Source organism: Lissotriton vulgaris, chromosome 2_1, assembly GCF_964263255.1.
Source record: "Lissotriton vulgaris chromosome 2_1, aLisVul1.2, whole genome shotgun sequence".
In the NCBI taxonomy this organism is placed as follows: Eukaryota; Metazoa; Chordata; class Amphibia; order Caudata; family Salamandridae; genus Lissotriton; species Lissotriton vulgaris.
In genome coordinates, this window is record NC_141687.1 from 1,304,961,896 (window position 1) to 1,304,974,598 (window position 12,703).

At 48.2% G+C, this 12,703-nt stretch overlaps 1 protein-coding gene across 1 annotated transcript in view; it reads left to right on the forward strand.

Moving 5' to 3' along the window:
* Positions 1–784: 784 nt before the first annotated feature.
* Positions 785–12,703, forward strand: part of SLC15A2 (solute carrier family 15 member 2) — a 483,947-nt gene continuing 472,028 nt past the window's right edge. Inside the window, exon 1 of the mRNA XM_086957069.1 lies at positions 785–889. Within this exon, the coding sequence (XP_086813195.1) occupies positions 844–889 (46 nt within the window). The 5' untranslated portion in view covers positions 785–843. The remainder of the gene's footprint in view (positions 890–12,703) is intronic.

Genomic DNA, 12,703 nt, shown 5'->3' on the forward strand with positions numbered 1-12,703 from the left:
GGGTCGCGGACGGACGCAAGTCCGTCCGCGATCCTGATCGGCCCCCTAGTGTGTTGACCGTAATTTTTTTTATTTGACTGAACCAAGGCGAACACATTCCATAATGCACTGATTTGCTGACCTTGTGTCATCCAGTAACCAACCGAGGTAATAAAAGTAACATCTGCCAGTAGGGCACTGAAAATAATCCACATGTGTTCTGTATTAAGTTCTACAGAAAGGAGGCAAGATTAATTTTTTTTTCGAATTGCACACTCTAATTTAAGTCACTCGAAATATGTCACGGTCATAAAATAAAGTAAAATTCATCAATTAGTTCAACAAAAACACGAGGTACTAGTGCGGCGCGTGTTGCACGCTGAGTGTTCCCTTTTCATAAAGAACCTTTTATCTGACCCAGACAGTGGGAAGGACCATGGCGCTTCAGATGTTTCATCTTCAAGCAACCGGGCAAACCCATGACCCATCTCCTTTACGACCCTAGCTATGTTCATTGCGCTCTAGTCTCGACCACGCGCCTGGTCAAGGGCAAAGGTCGAGTTCCACTCAACGACATGCCTTCCTCATTTGCTTATTCATTTTTTTGGGGAGTCGCTCGACAGAAAAAGTGTCATCGTCTGTGATGTAAACAAACTTCAACCCGGCCATTGTGCGCTGGAGTAAAACTTTAACCTGGGATTACATAACGTTCGAGAGAAAGATGCTGCAAGAGCCAGGGAGTTTCGCCTCGCAGGAGGCGGACAGTCTTCGGGGCGGAGGCAGGGGGCGGGGTAGGGCAGGCAGTGCGCTGACGGCAGGCGGACTGTCATCAGAGCCAGGCAGCAGCAGACCAGTGCACTCATCATGGGAGCTGGGGAAGACAACTCGGTCGCTCTGAAATCCAAGAATGGTAATTATATGGCTTACCTCGCGCTCTTGCTTTAACATATGGGGCGGATTTATTAACTCTTTGCACTGCAAAGTGTTGTCCTGGGCTTTACTTTCCAAAAGTAGCCCGGCCCCTAACATGTCGATTTGTGATACTTTGCGCTATTTCGCGTCAAGAGGACGTTTCTTAGGTGATACATAAGCGGGGCTTTGTGTGGGATAAATTAACTGGGGGTGGGGGTGGGGGGGGCTATGTCTCTTAGAGAGGCTTGGCCTATGTAATCAAGGACGTGACTTAAATACTTAACCAACAATTCTGTGTTTACAATAGTGTGCCGCCCGACTGGTATTTTGCTGCCTCTTTCCATAATTGCATCCAAATACAATACAACCACTGACATTACATCTAAAACAAGTTAGGACTATTGGCTTTGTCAATGGTTGTTTGCTCCATGAGCTAAATGAGTAATAATAATGACCGTTGTAAATAATATAGAAAATGCTTCAATACTGAAACTATGAATAACTACGAGGCTCAATTAAGAATGTTAAATTAAACTCAAAAATATTTACTTTACCATGGGCTTTAAATATGTTTACAAGCTGCCAATACTGGGCAGCAGGAGCCCATGCAGCAGCTTTAACGCGGTAGACCTGTTACATTTAGAGCCTGATCTCTGCCCCTCACCCCTCCTGTCCCACCGCGGAATCCACGGCTTGCGCTTTCGGATCACTATCAGGTGATCATGCCTCCCGAATAGAGCCGGATTGTGGCAGCATGCTTAACAAAGGAGTCTATTCTCAGTTACTACATCCAAGGCCAGTGATGAGTGCTTCTGCAGCTGAATTAAGATTTGTTTTTGCAATGTGCAGGTGAGGGTAAAAATGGGGAGCCCTATAGGGACCCTTCTCAGCACCTGCTTTTTAAAACTGCTGGTGCTGAGCACAGGACCAGGCCCACTTAAAGCCCTGTACATAGTACTCCTTTACAACCAACCATGGATTTTGGCAGAAAGCCCTATCTACACAAACGTGTAGACAGGACTTTACACCACAAATACATTCCTAGTTAACGCATGGCAGATTTGAAGAAGTTTCCTCTTCTTAAAACTTTACCAGCTTTGCATTTGTGCTTTACAGTACAGCATATTTACAATGCCAGAAATGTATTCAAAATAATGGATGAGCATAGTATTTTGTACTGGAAACCGTACAATACAAAGCTATGCTTTTCATCAAAGCACACTATAGTGACATGGTGCATGTGTTGTCACAAGGCAGCCAAAAGTGTGCCAGAGCATAAGGAGGGAAAAACATGATCATATCTTACTAAATGTGTCTCTGTCCTGCTGCCTCCCTTTCAAGCAAAGTAGTGCAATAACTTTTTTTGCTGCGCCGTGTTGCATTGAAACTTAGTAAATCTGCCCCTTGCAGTTAGGTCTACCACCACAACTTCTTTCTAACTTGACTTGCTATCTCTTTTTTTCTTCTGCTCAATTTTCATTTTCCTGATCATGCAAGAATGCAAGAAGAATGCCTCGGCTGGAAAGAGAGACACATATATAATACTGTGCACAGTACTAGTGGACAAAATCCCTCTTTCACTAAATAAATGAAAATTCAGATTACATGCTATGTAAATCATCACTGTGATCTGTGCCAATTTTAGGATTATTTGGGTGTTTATTAATTTTGCTAGGATTTGGCACTTTTTTTTGGCCATTTTTAGGTTGTTGCTGTACTGTTGTTTCTGTTTCACATTGAATCTGGCATTGCGCAACATGACAAACCTGGAGATTTTGCAGGAAAACCTTTCTAGTCCTTCAGAAAGACTGCTTTGAGTGCAGTGAGGGGACTGCAGTCTGCAGCTACCTGTAACTGCGATTCACAGTGACTTTCCCAGGTGATCACCTAGAATACTGAACTTCTAATGAGAAAAGTTTAGTTGATTCCAGTTGTATCTTGGAACTGGTTATTGGAATCTCCTCTGCTGCATTTATATGAGTTAGGTGTTAAAAGTTTCAGTTGCTTTCATTAGAAGCAAGACATCAAGTAAGTTCAACAGTTTTTCAGTTGTTGGGGCAGACGGGATGCACTGGGTGAGTTGTGGGCTGAACTAAGTTTTGGCCCAGAACATTATGTCAGGTATGCGAGTGTGAAACAATGGAAAACACGCTGCCCTCCAAGATCACTATGTGGGTGCTTTAGTGTAAGTTTTCCTCAAGAACTACATGTTACATTTCCATTCTAGACCAATCTGCACATCTTACTGCAGAAAAAGGTCAATAAAACAGAGATCAGTTGTGTTTTGGAACTCTTTTAAATCTATCAGGTTGAGAGAGGGATCAAGGACATTTGTTAAATTTCTTCCATATCAAGGGAGATCTGAAGGGCTGGAGGGGCTCATCCAGGGAAGTAATCAGGTATATTGTTGTGGTATCCTGCGTGATACAAAGTGCTGACATGGGATTTTGGCTGTGTTTTTTTACTAAATAATTTCTCTTCCCAAAAACACATCTTCCATGTCAAACACGGGAACAATTCTAAGTCCAAAAGTTGACCAGAATACTGTTACTCATATTTCTGTTCAGTACACAGTATCTTCTGTAAAGCAGCATGTAATGTTTTAAAACATTTTTGTATTCAAAGTTCCTATTGCGTTTCAAACAACCTGTGCCTGGGGTGGGCGGCCAATTATTATCAATTGTGAAATGCCTGGTAGACCAGCTCCATCCGCCACAAAAGGGTTGAGCTCGCAACTGATTGTAGGATAAATATTTTGCAAAGTGTTCCGCCTAAGAAAAAAATGTCTCAAGACCCTACTTGGATAATGGAAGGTTGGCATTGTTGTGTTTTGAGTTTGCTTCTAAAAGCTAGGTCAAATAGTTAAGGACTGTTACCACTAGAGAGCTCGTTCTGCACAAGTGATGCTTCAATTGAGCAAGCATTAAAGGCAACATTCTACAGATTTACTTTGCTTAGATGAGCACTTCAAATCGGTATGACATTTGTGGATGCCTGGCATGAAGACTCCACTTGTTGTCAGATAAGGACTAGGAGATGGTACATCGTCGCAGTGTGGTCCTTTCGCTAAAGCCCAATCTAGTGCTGCTGAGGCAGAGCCAGGGTGAGAAAAGTTGACTCATTGAGAGCAGATGATCCTGTCAGATGGGCCCCATTCTAGCTAGACACCCTGCCAGACTTCCTGGGGCTAGTCTACGTTTAGAAGGTTGATTGGAGCAAAGAGTTCCTAGCAGTTTGTTGGCGTGAATAAAAAACGAACATTCACTCATGAACGATCCTCCGGACTATAACTTTTCAGTCAATTCAATATTCTATCTCATCGCTCCATATACGTGAATGCAGGATCAGACACACTTTATTTTGAGGAGTTTGCTCAGGAGTAATGAGTGCTGGAATGGGATTGGAAATATGGTGTGTAGTTTGAGCTGTTTTGAGAAGAGATATGGGAAATCCTGGGTGTTTGTGGACTGTATTGTGACATTTTAACCACATAGTTATAGGGTTGATCACTGGCATATTTGAAACTGGCCCCATGGAGCATGGTTTTAAGTTAGACTGACACTCTTGATTGGAAAGGTGTTAGGTAGAGAGCCGGATATGGTCAAATACTGCATATTTAGGGACATGTTGTCTTGTCTTATGGGCCTGCTCCTTGTACTTTGTTTCAGCATCCTGTAATTATTGTTGCACTGCTTCGACAGTACCGCCTCATATAAATATCATGGGGTCCACGTGGACAGAAGGAGCTTGTTCTTAAAACACAGAGACGAGGTAAGAGCTAAAGCTCTGACAATCCAGGTGGCATTCATAAATCTCACAAGGCAGCTATCCGGCCCAAGCTTGACCCCTCTTATAAGCGTCATGAATGCAAAAATCCTCAATTATCTCTTTTATGATCAGGAGATCATGCAGGGGAAGATAACAGCTTTGTGAACAAAACAACGGCAAGAATTTTCAAACAAGTGCTGAGCCTTCCAAAAACCTCATCCCCTGATCAAATACGACTTGAGTTTGGTCTCCAAGATCATCAAGCTTTCGGGGCCAGAGCATTCATCAGGTTGTGCAACAAGCTATGTACTTCCAGGGAAGGAAGCTTGGAGGCTATATTGTGGCAGGAAATGTTAACCAGTCAGCTCGGGCGATCGTACAGATGCTACTTACAAGATTCCTTAAAATTCTTGGACGCAGTAGAAATTCGGAGCTCCAACACATCGCAGCAGGCACTCAAAATTTATAAAGGAAACACAGAGATGATGGACGGAGTGCTGAAACTTTTCAGACACTCATCCCCAGTCACAGATCTGGGTTGAATCCATTATAGTTCTTAAGCTCACTTCTCCACCTCAGTTCAGACCCAGCTGTATGCAAATCAGTGTTGACCCTGTGCCTCATGGGAACAGTCCAGCCCGTACTACGAAGCCAGGTCTTCCCTGAACCAGAAACAAGCATCCTGGGATCGGTTTTGGGTTAACAACCCTCATCATCCATGCAAGCCTGATTCCAGTGGCAAAGTGAGCAAGGGACCCATGTCTGGGAATACCCTGCCAAATTAGGGCAAACAAAGCAAACCCAAAGAGATGATGGACGGAGTGCTGAAACTTTTCTGGCTCTCACCCCCAGTCACAGATCTGGATTGAATCCATCATTGTTCTTTAGCTCATTTCGCCACCTCAGTTCAGACCCAGCTATATGCAAATCATTATTGACCCTGTGCCTCATGGGAACAGTCCAGCCCGAACAGCCCAGCCAGGTCTTCACTGAACTTGAAAGAAGCATCCTGGGACCGGTTTCGGGTTAACAATCCTCATCAGCCAGGCTAGCTTGAATCCAGTGGCAAAGTGAGCAAGGGACCCCCCTCTGGGCATACCCTGCCAACTTAGGGCAAACAAAGCAAACACAAAGAGATGATGTAAGGAGAGCTGAAACTTTTCAGATACTCAGCCTCAGTCATAGATCTGGGTTGAATCCATCATCGTTCTTTAGCTCACTTCGCCACCTCAGTTCAGTCTAAGCTCTATGCAAATCAGTCTTGACCCTTTGCCTCATAGAAACAGTTCAGCCCGAACTGTCAAGTCAGGTCTTCCCTGAACCGGAAACAAGCATCCTGGGACCGGTTTTGGGTTAACAACCCTCATCAGCCAGGCTAGCTTGAATCCAATGGCAAAATGAGCAAGGGACACACGCCTGGGCATACCGTGCCAACTTAGGGCAAACAAAGCAAACACAAAGCAATTATGGACGTAGTGCTGAAACATTTAAGACACTCACCCCCAGTCACAGATCAGGGTTGAATCCATCATCGTTCTTTAGCTCACTTCGCCACCTCAGTTCCAACCCAGGTATATGCAAATCAGCCTTGGCCCTAAGTTGGCAGGGCTCATACTGCAGCTGCCTCGAGTGAGGGAGAGGCATGGCTAACACGTTTATAGCACAGCCTCTCCCCCCACGGTGCAGGAGACCATAGCTGCCTATTGTGCCCACTTGCCGCCCGTAACGCTGGCAACCGCACCATTGAAGAACCCCTGGTGGGATGAGGGTCCCAGGGGCTACGCCGCCTTTCTAGCTTTACCCTCTTCTTCCTTCACACTCAGGGGAGGACTGCAACCCCAGAGTGCACTACTCATACAGCGGCTGCCGCGAGTGACGGGAAGGTGTGGCCAACGTGCTTATAGCACAACCTCTCCCACCGCAGCGCGGGACGTAACCCAGATGAAGGCCGTACCAAGGGCGGGCCGTCTGTGCCCATCAGAGGCCGGAAAAGGCCGGGCTGGGCCAGCCTGCTGAAGTTTCAGTTGTTGGACAGTGTGGGTTGGAGTGGGAACCGGGGTCAAGTCAAGTCAGAAAGTCAAGTCAGAAAATTTATATAGCGCACTACATACCCAGAGGGTCTCAAGGCGCTTGAGGAAGGGTGGGGAATTATTTGTCGAAAATCCAGGTTTTAAGCTGCTTTCTGAAGGCTGGGTGGTTTTGAGTGAGGCGGAGGTGAATGAGGAGGGAGTTCCATGTTTTAGCCGCTAGGTAGGAGAAGGATCTTCCCCCCATGGTGGATTTGTTGATGCGTGGAACCGCAGCGAAGGCTTGGTTGGAGGAGCGTAGCTGGCGGGAGGGGGAGTAGAAGGATAATCGCGTGTTGAGGCATTCTGGTCCAAGTTCGTAGAGTGCTTTGTGTGCGTGGGTGAGGAGGCGGAACGTTATCCTCTTATTAACAGGGAGCCAGTGGAGGTCTTTTAGGTGACCTGAAATGTGGTCTTTACGCGGGATGTCTAGTATGAGTCTGGCTGATGCGTTTTGGATGCCTTGGAGTTTTCTCTGAAGTTTAGCGGTGGTACCGGCGTATAGGGTGTTTCCGTAGTCCAGGCAGCTTGTAACTAGTGCGTGGGTGACCGTTTTTCTAGTTTCGCTGGGGATCCAGCGAAATGTTTTTTTGAGCATGCGGAGGATGTTGAAGCAAGATGATGAAACTGCGTTGACTTGTCTGGTCATCGAGAGAGAGGAGTCCAGGATGACGCCCAGGTTCCGTGCGTGGTCCGTTGGAGTGGGTGCTTTTCCTAGGGCAGCTGGCCACCAAGAGTCGTCCCAGGCGGAAGGGGAAGTACCTAAGATGAGGACTTCTGTTTTGTCTGAGTTCAGTTTAAGACGGGTGTGCTTCATCCACTCGGCTACTTCTTTCATTCCTTCATGAAGGTTGGTTTTAGCGGTGTTTGGGTCTTTGGTGAGGGAGAGGATCAGCTGAGTGTCATCAGCGTAGGAGATGATGTTGAGGTTGTGTTGACGTGCGATGGCCGCGAGGGGGCTCATGTATACGTTGAAGAGGGTGGGGCTGAGTGAAGAGCCTTGTGGCACGCCACAGATGACTTCGGTGGCCTCCGACTTGAACGGTGGGAGGCGGACTCTCTGAGTTCTTCCGGCGAGGAACGAGGTGATCCAGTCCAGTGCTTTTCCTTGGATTCCAATGTTGTTGAGGCGTTGTAAAAGGGTGCTGTGGCAGACTGTGTCGAAGGCTGCGGAGAGGTCAAGGAGGATGAGGGCGACTGTGTCTCCATTGTCCAGTAGTGTTCGAATGTCATCTGTTGCTGCGATGAGGGCGGTCTCAGTGCTGTGTTTGGCTCGGAAGCCGGACTGTGATGAGTCGAGGGATTTGTTGGCTTCGAGGAAGGCGGCGAGCTGGTTGTTGACTGCTTTCTCGATGACTTTGGCTGGGAATGGTAGGAGCGAAATGGGGCGGTAGTTTTTGAGTTCGGTGGGATCAGCTGTGGGTTTTTTCAGGAGGGCGCTGAGTTCGGCGTGTTTCCAGCTTTCCGGGAAGGTGGCGGATTTGAAGGAGCAATTGATGACGTCTTGGAGATAGGGTGCAATTATGGAGTCTGCTTTGTTGAAGATGTGGTGAGGACATGGGTCTGTGGGGGATCCTGAGTGGATGGAGTTCATCAGGCAGATGGTGTCCTCAGTGGAGATTGGGTTCCAGTCATTAAGGATGTTCAAGGGGGGTGAAGGTGTGGCAGAAGGTTGGGTGGGCTGGTCTCCGGGTTGGTTGTCGAAGCTGTTGTGGATGTCTGCGATTTTGTCGTGGAAGAACAAAGCTAGGGAGTCGCAAAGGGTTTGAGAGGGAGTGATGTCGTTGGAGTTGGCAGTGGGGTTGGTAAACTCTTTGACGATGTTGAATAGTTCCTTGCTGTTGTGGGCGTTGTTGTGTAGTCTGTCTTTGAATGCAGCTTTCTTGGCAGTTCGGATCAGTTGCTGGTGTAAGCGGGTGGCGTTTTTGAAGGCGTCCCTGGTGCTGGTGTTTGGGTCTTTTTTCCAGGCCTTCTCAAGGGAGCGACAGAGTTTCTTGGATTTCTTAAGATCATCGTTGAACCAGGGGGCGTTTTTGCTGCCTAGTTTGATTTGACGTTTTTTCAGAGGTGCTAGGTTGTTGGCGCTGTTGGTTAGCCATTGAGTGAGGTTAATGGCTGCTTGGTTGGCGTTCGATGAGTGAGCAGGGGGGTTTTGAAGAAGCGATGAGGAGATCTGGTCGATGGTGATTTTGTTCCAGTTTCTTTGCAGAGTAGGTTGAGGGTGGTTGTGGGTTGTGGTCTTTTTGTAGACAAAGTGAACGCAGCTGTGGTCCGTCCAATGGAGAACTGAAGTGTGATTGAAGGAGATGTGTTTGCTGGAGGTGAAGATAGGGTCGAGTGTGTGTCCTGCGTTGTGGGTGGGGGTGTTAACTAGTTGTTTGAGTCCGAGGTTGGCGAGGTTGTCCAGAAGGGTGATGGTGTTGCTGTCGTTGCTCTTTTCCAGGTGAAAATTGAAGTCTCCCAGTAGAATGTAGTCCTCGGAGGGGAGGGCGTGTGGGGTGATGAAGTCAGTGATGTCTTCACTGAATTGTGCATGGGGTCCTGGTGGCCTGTAGAGGAGTGTGCCTCTGAGTGTGGTCTTGGGGTTGGTGTGGATCTGGAAGTGAAGGTGTTCGGCGTTAGCGAGGTTGTCCTCGGATCTGGTAGAGATGCGGATGGAGTTCCTGTGGACGATGGCGATGCCTCCTCCTGTTTGGTTAGTGCGGTCCTTTCGGATGATCTTGTAGCCTACCAGGATGGCTATGGTGATGTCCGGAGCTGAAGAGGCGTTCATCCATGTTTCTGTTAGGAAGGCGACGTCCGGAAAAATGGTGTCTAGTAGATTCCATAGGTCGATGGCGTGTCTGTGGACCGAGCAGGTGTTGAGCAGGATGCATTTTAGGTGGTTAGTATCGGATCTCTGTTTGGTGTTTGTGGATGGGGAGATGGTCTTGGTGCCGTCATACTTGCAGGAGTTACATGTGAAGGGTCCATGGGTGTGTCCAGGAGCGGCTTGGGCGCAGTTGGGGAGTCGGCCGGGGTTTAGGGCTAAGAGGGTGGAGGCGTTGTATGTAATGCGGGTGGGGTGGGTGGTATGGGGGCCAGGGGGTCTGGCGCTGGGCGCGGTCCAGGCGCGGACGGGCAAAGACGGGCTTACCTTTGGCGCACCTTCGGCGCAACTGGGGCACGAACGCTGCGCGTGGACGCTGCACGCAAAAGCATCTGTCATATGTGGATGGGGGAGGGGGAGGGGCGATGGAGGGGCCGCAGGGAGGTGTGATCGGGGTGGGGGGGCGGGCTGGCAGGCACAACAACAAAGAAAATGGCCGCAAAAACACAGCGCGAAGCACCAATAGATCGGCACAAGTGGGGAATGATATAATAAGCATGGGCAGAGGCACCCTTAAGTGTGCAAGCAGGCAGATTCAATTATAATTAATTAATATCGCAGCAGGCAAATTAGTTTGTCACTCGCGCGATGTGGGTTAGGCTAACAGCTCAATGTCGCTACAGGAGTGCAGAGCACAACAAACACAGTTGAAGGCAATTACAACAAAGCGCTATGATACCCAGGGTTAAGGGAGCCTGGGGGAGCGACCGATGCTGCACGAGTCAGGTTGGTCACAGTGGACGCACAGGCAGGTCCGCTCTAAACTATCCGTGGGAGGGAGGGGCCGCAGGGAGGTGTGATCGGGGTGGGGGGCGGGCTGGCAGGCACAACAACAAAGAAAATGGCCGCAAAAACACAGCGCGAAGCACCAATAGATCGGCACAAGTGGGGAATGATATAATAAGCATGGGCAGAGGCACCCTTAAGTGTGCAAGCAGGCAGATTCAATTATAATTAATTAATATCGCAGCAGGCAAATTAGTTTGTCACTCGCGCGATGTGGGTTAGGCTAACAGCTCAATGTCGCTACCGGAGTGCAGAGCACAACAAACACAGCTGAAGGCAATTACAACAAAGCGCTACGATACCCAGAGTTAAGGGAGCCTGGGGGAGCGACCGATGCTGCACGAGTCAGGTTGGTCACAGCGGACGCACAGGCAGGTCCGCTCTAAACTATCCGTGGGAGGGAGGGGCCTCAGGGAGATGTGATCGGGGTGGGGGGCGGGCTGGCAGGCACAACAACAAAGAAAATGTCCGCAAAAACACAGCGCGAAGCACCAATAGATCGGCACAAGTGGGGAATGATATAATAAGCGTGGGCAGAGGCACCTCTAAGTGTGCAAGCAGGCAGATTCAATTATAATTAATTAATATCGCAGCAGGCAAATTAGTTTGTCACTCGCGCGATGTGGGTTAGGCTAACAGCTCAATGTCGCTACCGGAGTGCAGAGCACAACAAACACAGCTGAAGGCAATTACAACAAAGCGCTACGATACCCAGAGTTAAGGGAGCCTGGAGGAGCGACCGATGCTGCACGAGTCAGGTTGGTCACGGACTCTATGAACAAACGTAAAACAACAGCAGGGGCGGGGGTCGTGGGGAGACTTGATGCATTCCTTATCAGGGTAGAATCAGTGTTAATGCACGAAATTGAGCTCACTGAACGCAAGCTATCTTTAGAACCAGTAGCTCCCATTAGCACACTTGGCATCTCCCCACTCCCCCCCTGCAGTGAGTTAGTTACCATCAAAGCCTCTGTTCAGCATAGTGGTCTTCTTTCTCCATCCCACAGCTGTCACATGATCTCCTCTTCCCCCAATACAGGAAATTTGGAAAATTCCTTTAACACCACCATGGTTATCACCAGTGGTCAGAAACCTAGCCATGTAACCATTGCTAAACCATCGTCCAAAAAGAGGAAAGCCCATGGACCACCAAAAAACAACCACATGCCTTTAAGATCTGGGAAACGCAAGGTGGAGTCTACTGTGAGCATAAGTAGTACGATGGCCAGCAGTGCTGCAACTAGCCAGCCCTGCTTAGCGGATGCATGTGTTTCCTCCCACTCGTGTATTGAGGTAGACCTTTGCACTAGGATTAAATCCAAACTTTCGGCACTGATCGACCCCATATTAAAGAAGTTGTCCCTGATCGAAGAAAGGCTTTATAAAATAGAGTTGGGTATTTCTAAACTCCCCCCAAACAGCTCCTATGGGTCTACGGTGGGAGGAGTCACAACACTTTTGAGTGAGAGGCCAGTGGAAGTTACTAGGGGTCCGGTTAGCAATTCAAGTTGCTCCATATCCATGTCCGGTCCTGTTACACAAGTTGCACATTCTGATAAACCGCCCAGACCATAAAACCTACATTCCTCTCTTTGAATCAGAATGAGAGACCGATTAGTCACCAGGCCCATCCGCTCCAACTCTCCAGCCCTTTGAGCACCCAGCTCTTTCTTCACCTACCACCAGAAGCCACTCCCTATACAGTCGTTCTGACTAACGTTCCAGTGCCCACCCCTGGTCTACGTTAAGAAACAAGGCACTATATTTGCTGAGTGTTAGGACAGGTATTAAGGAACCTCTATTTCATGAGTTAAAAATGGTACGCCGAGTCCCTTGGGTGGGAAAATCCCACAAGTCTCTCCCAGGCGATTGAGTGGTTATTAGCTTTAGATCCCCAAGACTGGTACAGCATATATTGGAGAGGGCGGGCAATTGTTTCATAAAGGAGGACAACTTTATTTGTGTCCTGTTGGGTTTCTTCTACAAAACAGTAGGGATCATTGGACATAGTGAGAGGAGGGGTGAACCAAATATGTGTGGCCAACCTATCCACCAGATCCCCGCCTTCCACATTCGCACCAGTAATCGATTTGATGCCTATACTTCCATGGAAGAGATAGACTGACTTAAAGACTCTGGTGGCCTCACTTTAGCAGGAGTCTCAGGAGCCAGGGGATTACCCAGGTCATTCTTGGGCCATCTCAACCAAGCCCATACAGGGCCCTCTTATATTTAGGATGTCTCTGACTCCGGTTCTACCGATCGTAGTCCTGTAAATCTAGGGACTGCATGTGGTACAGGGATGATTAAATCACCTGAGGTG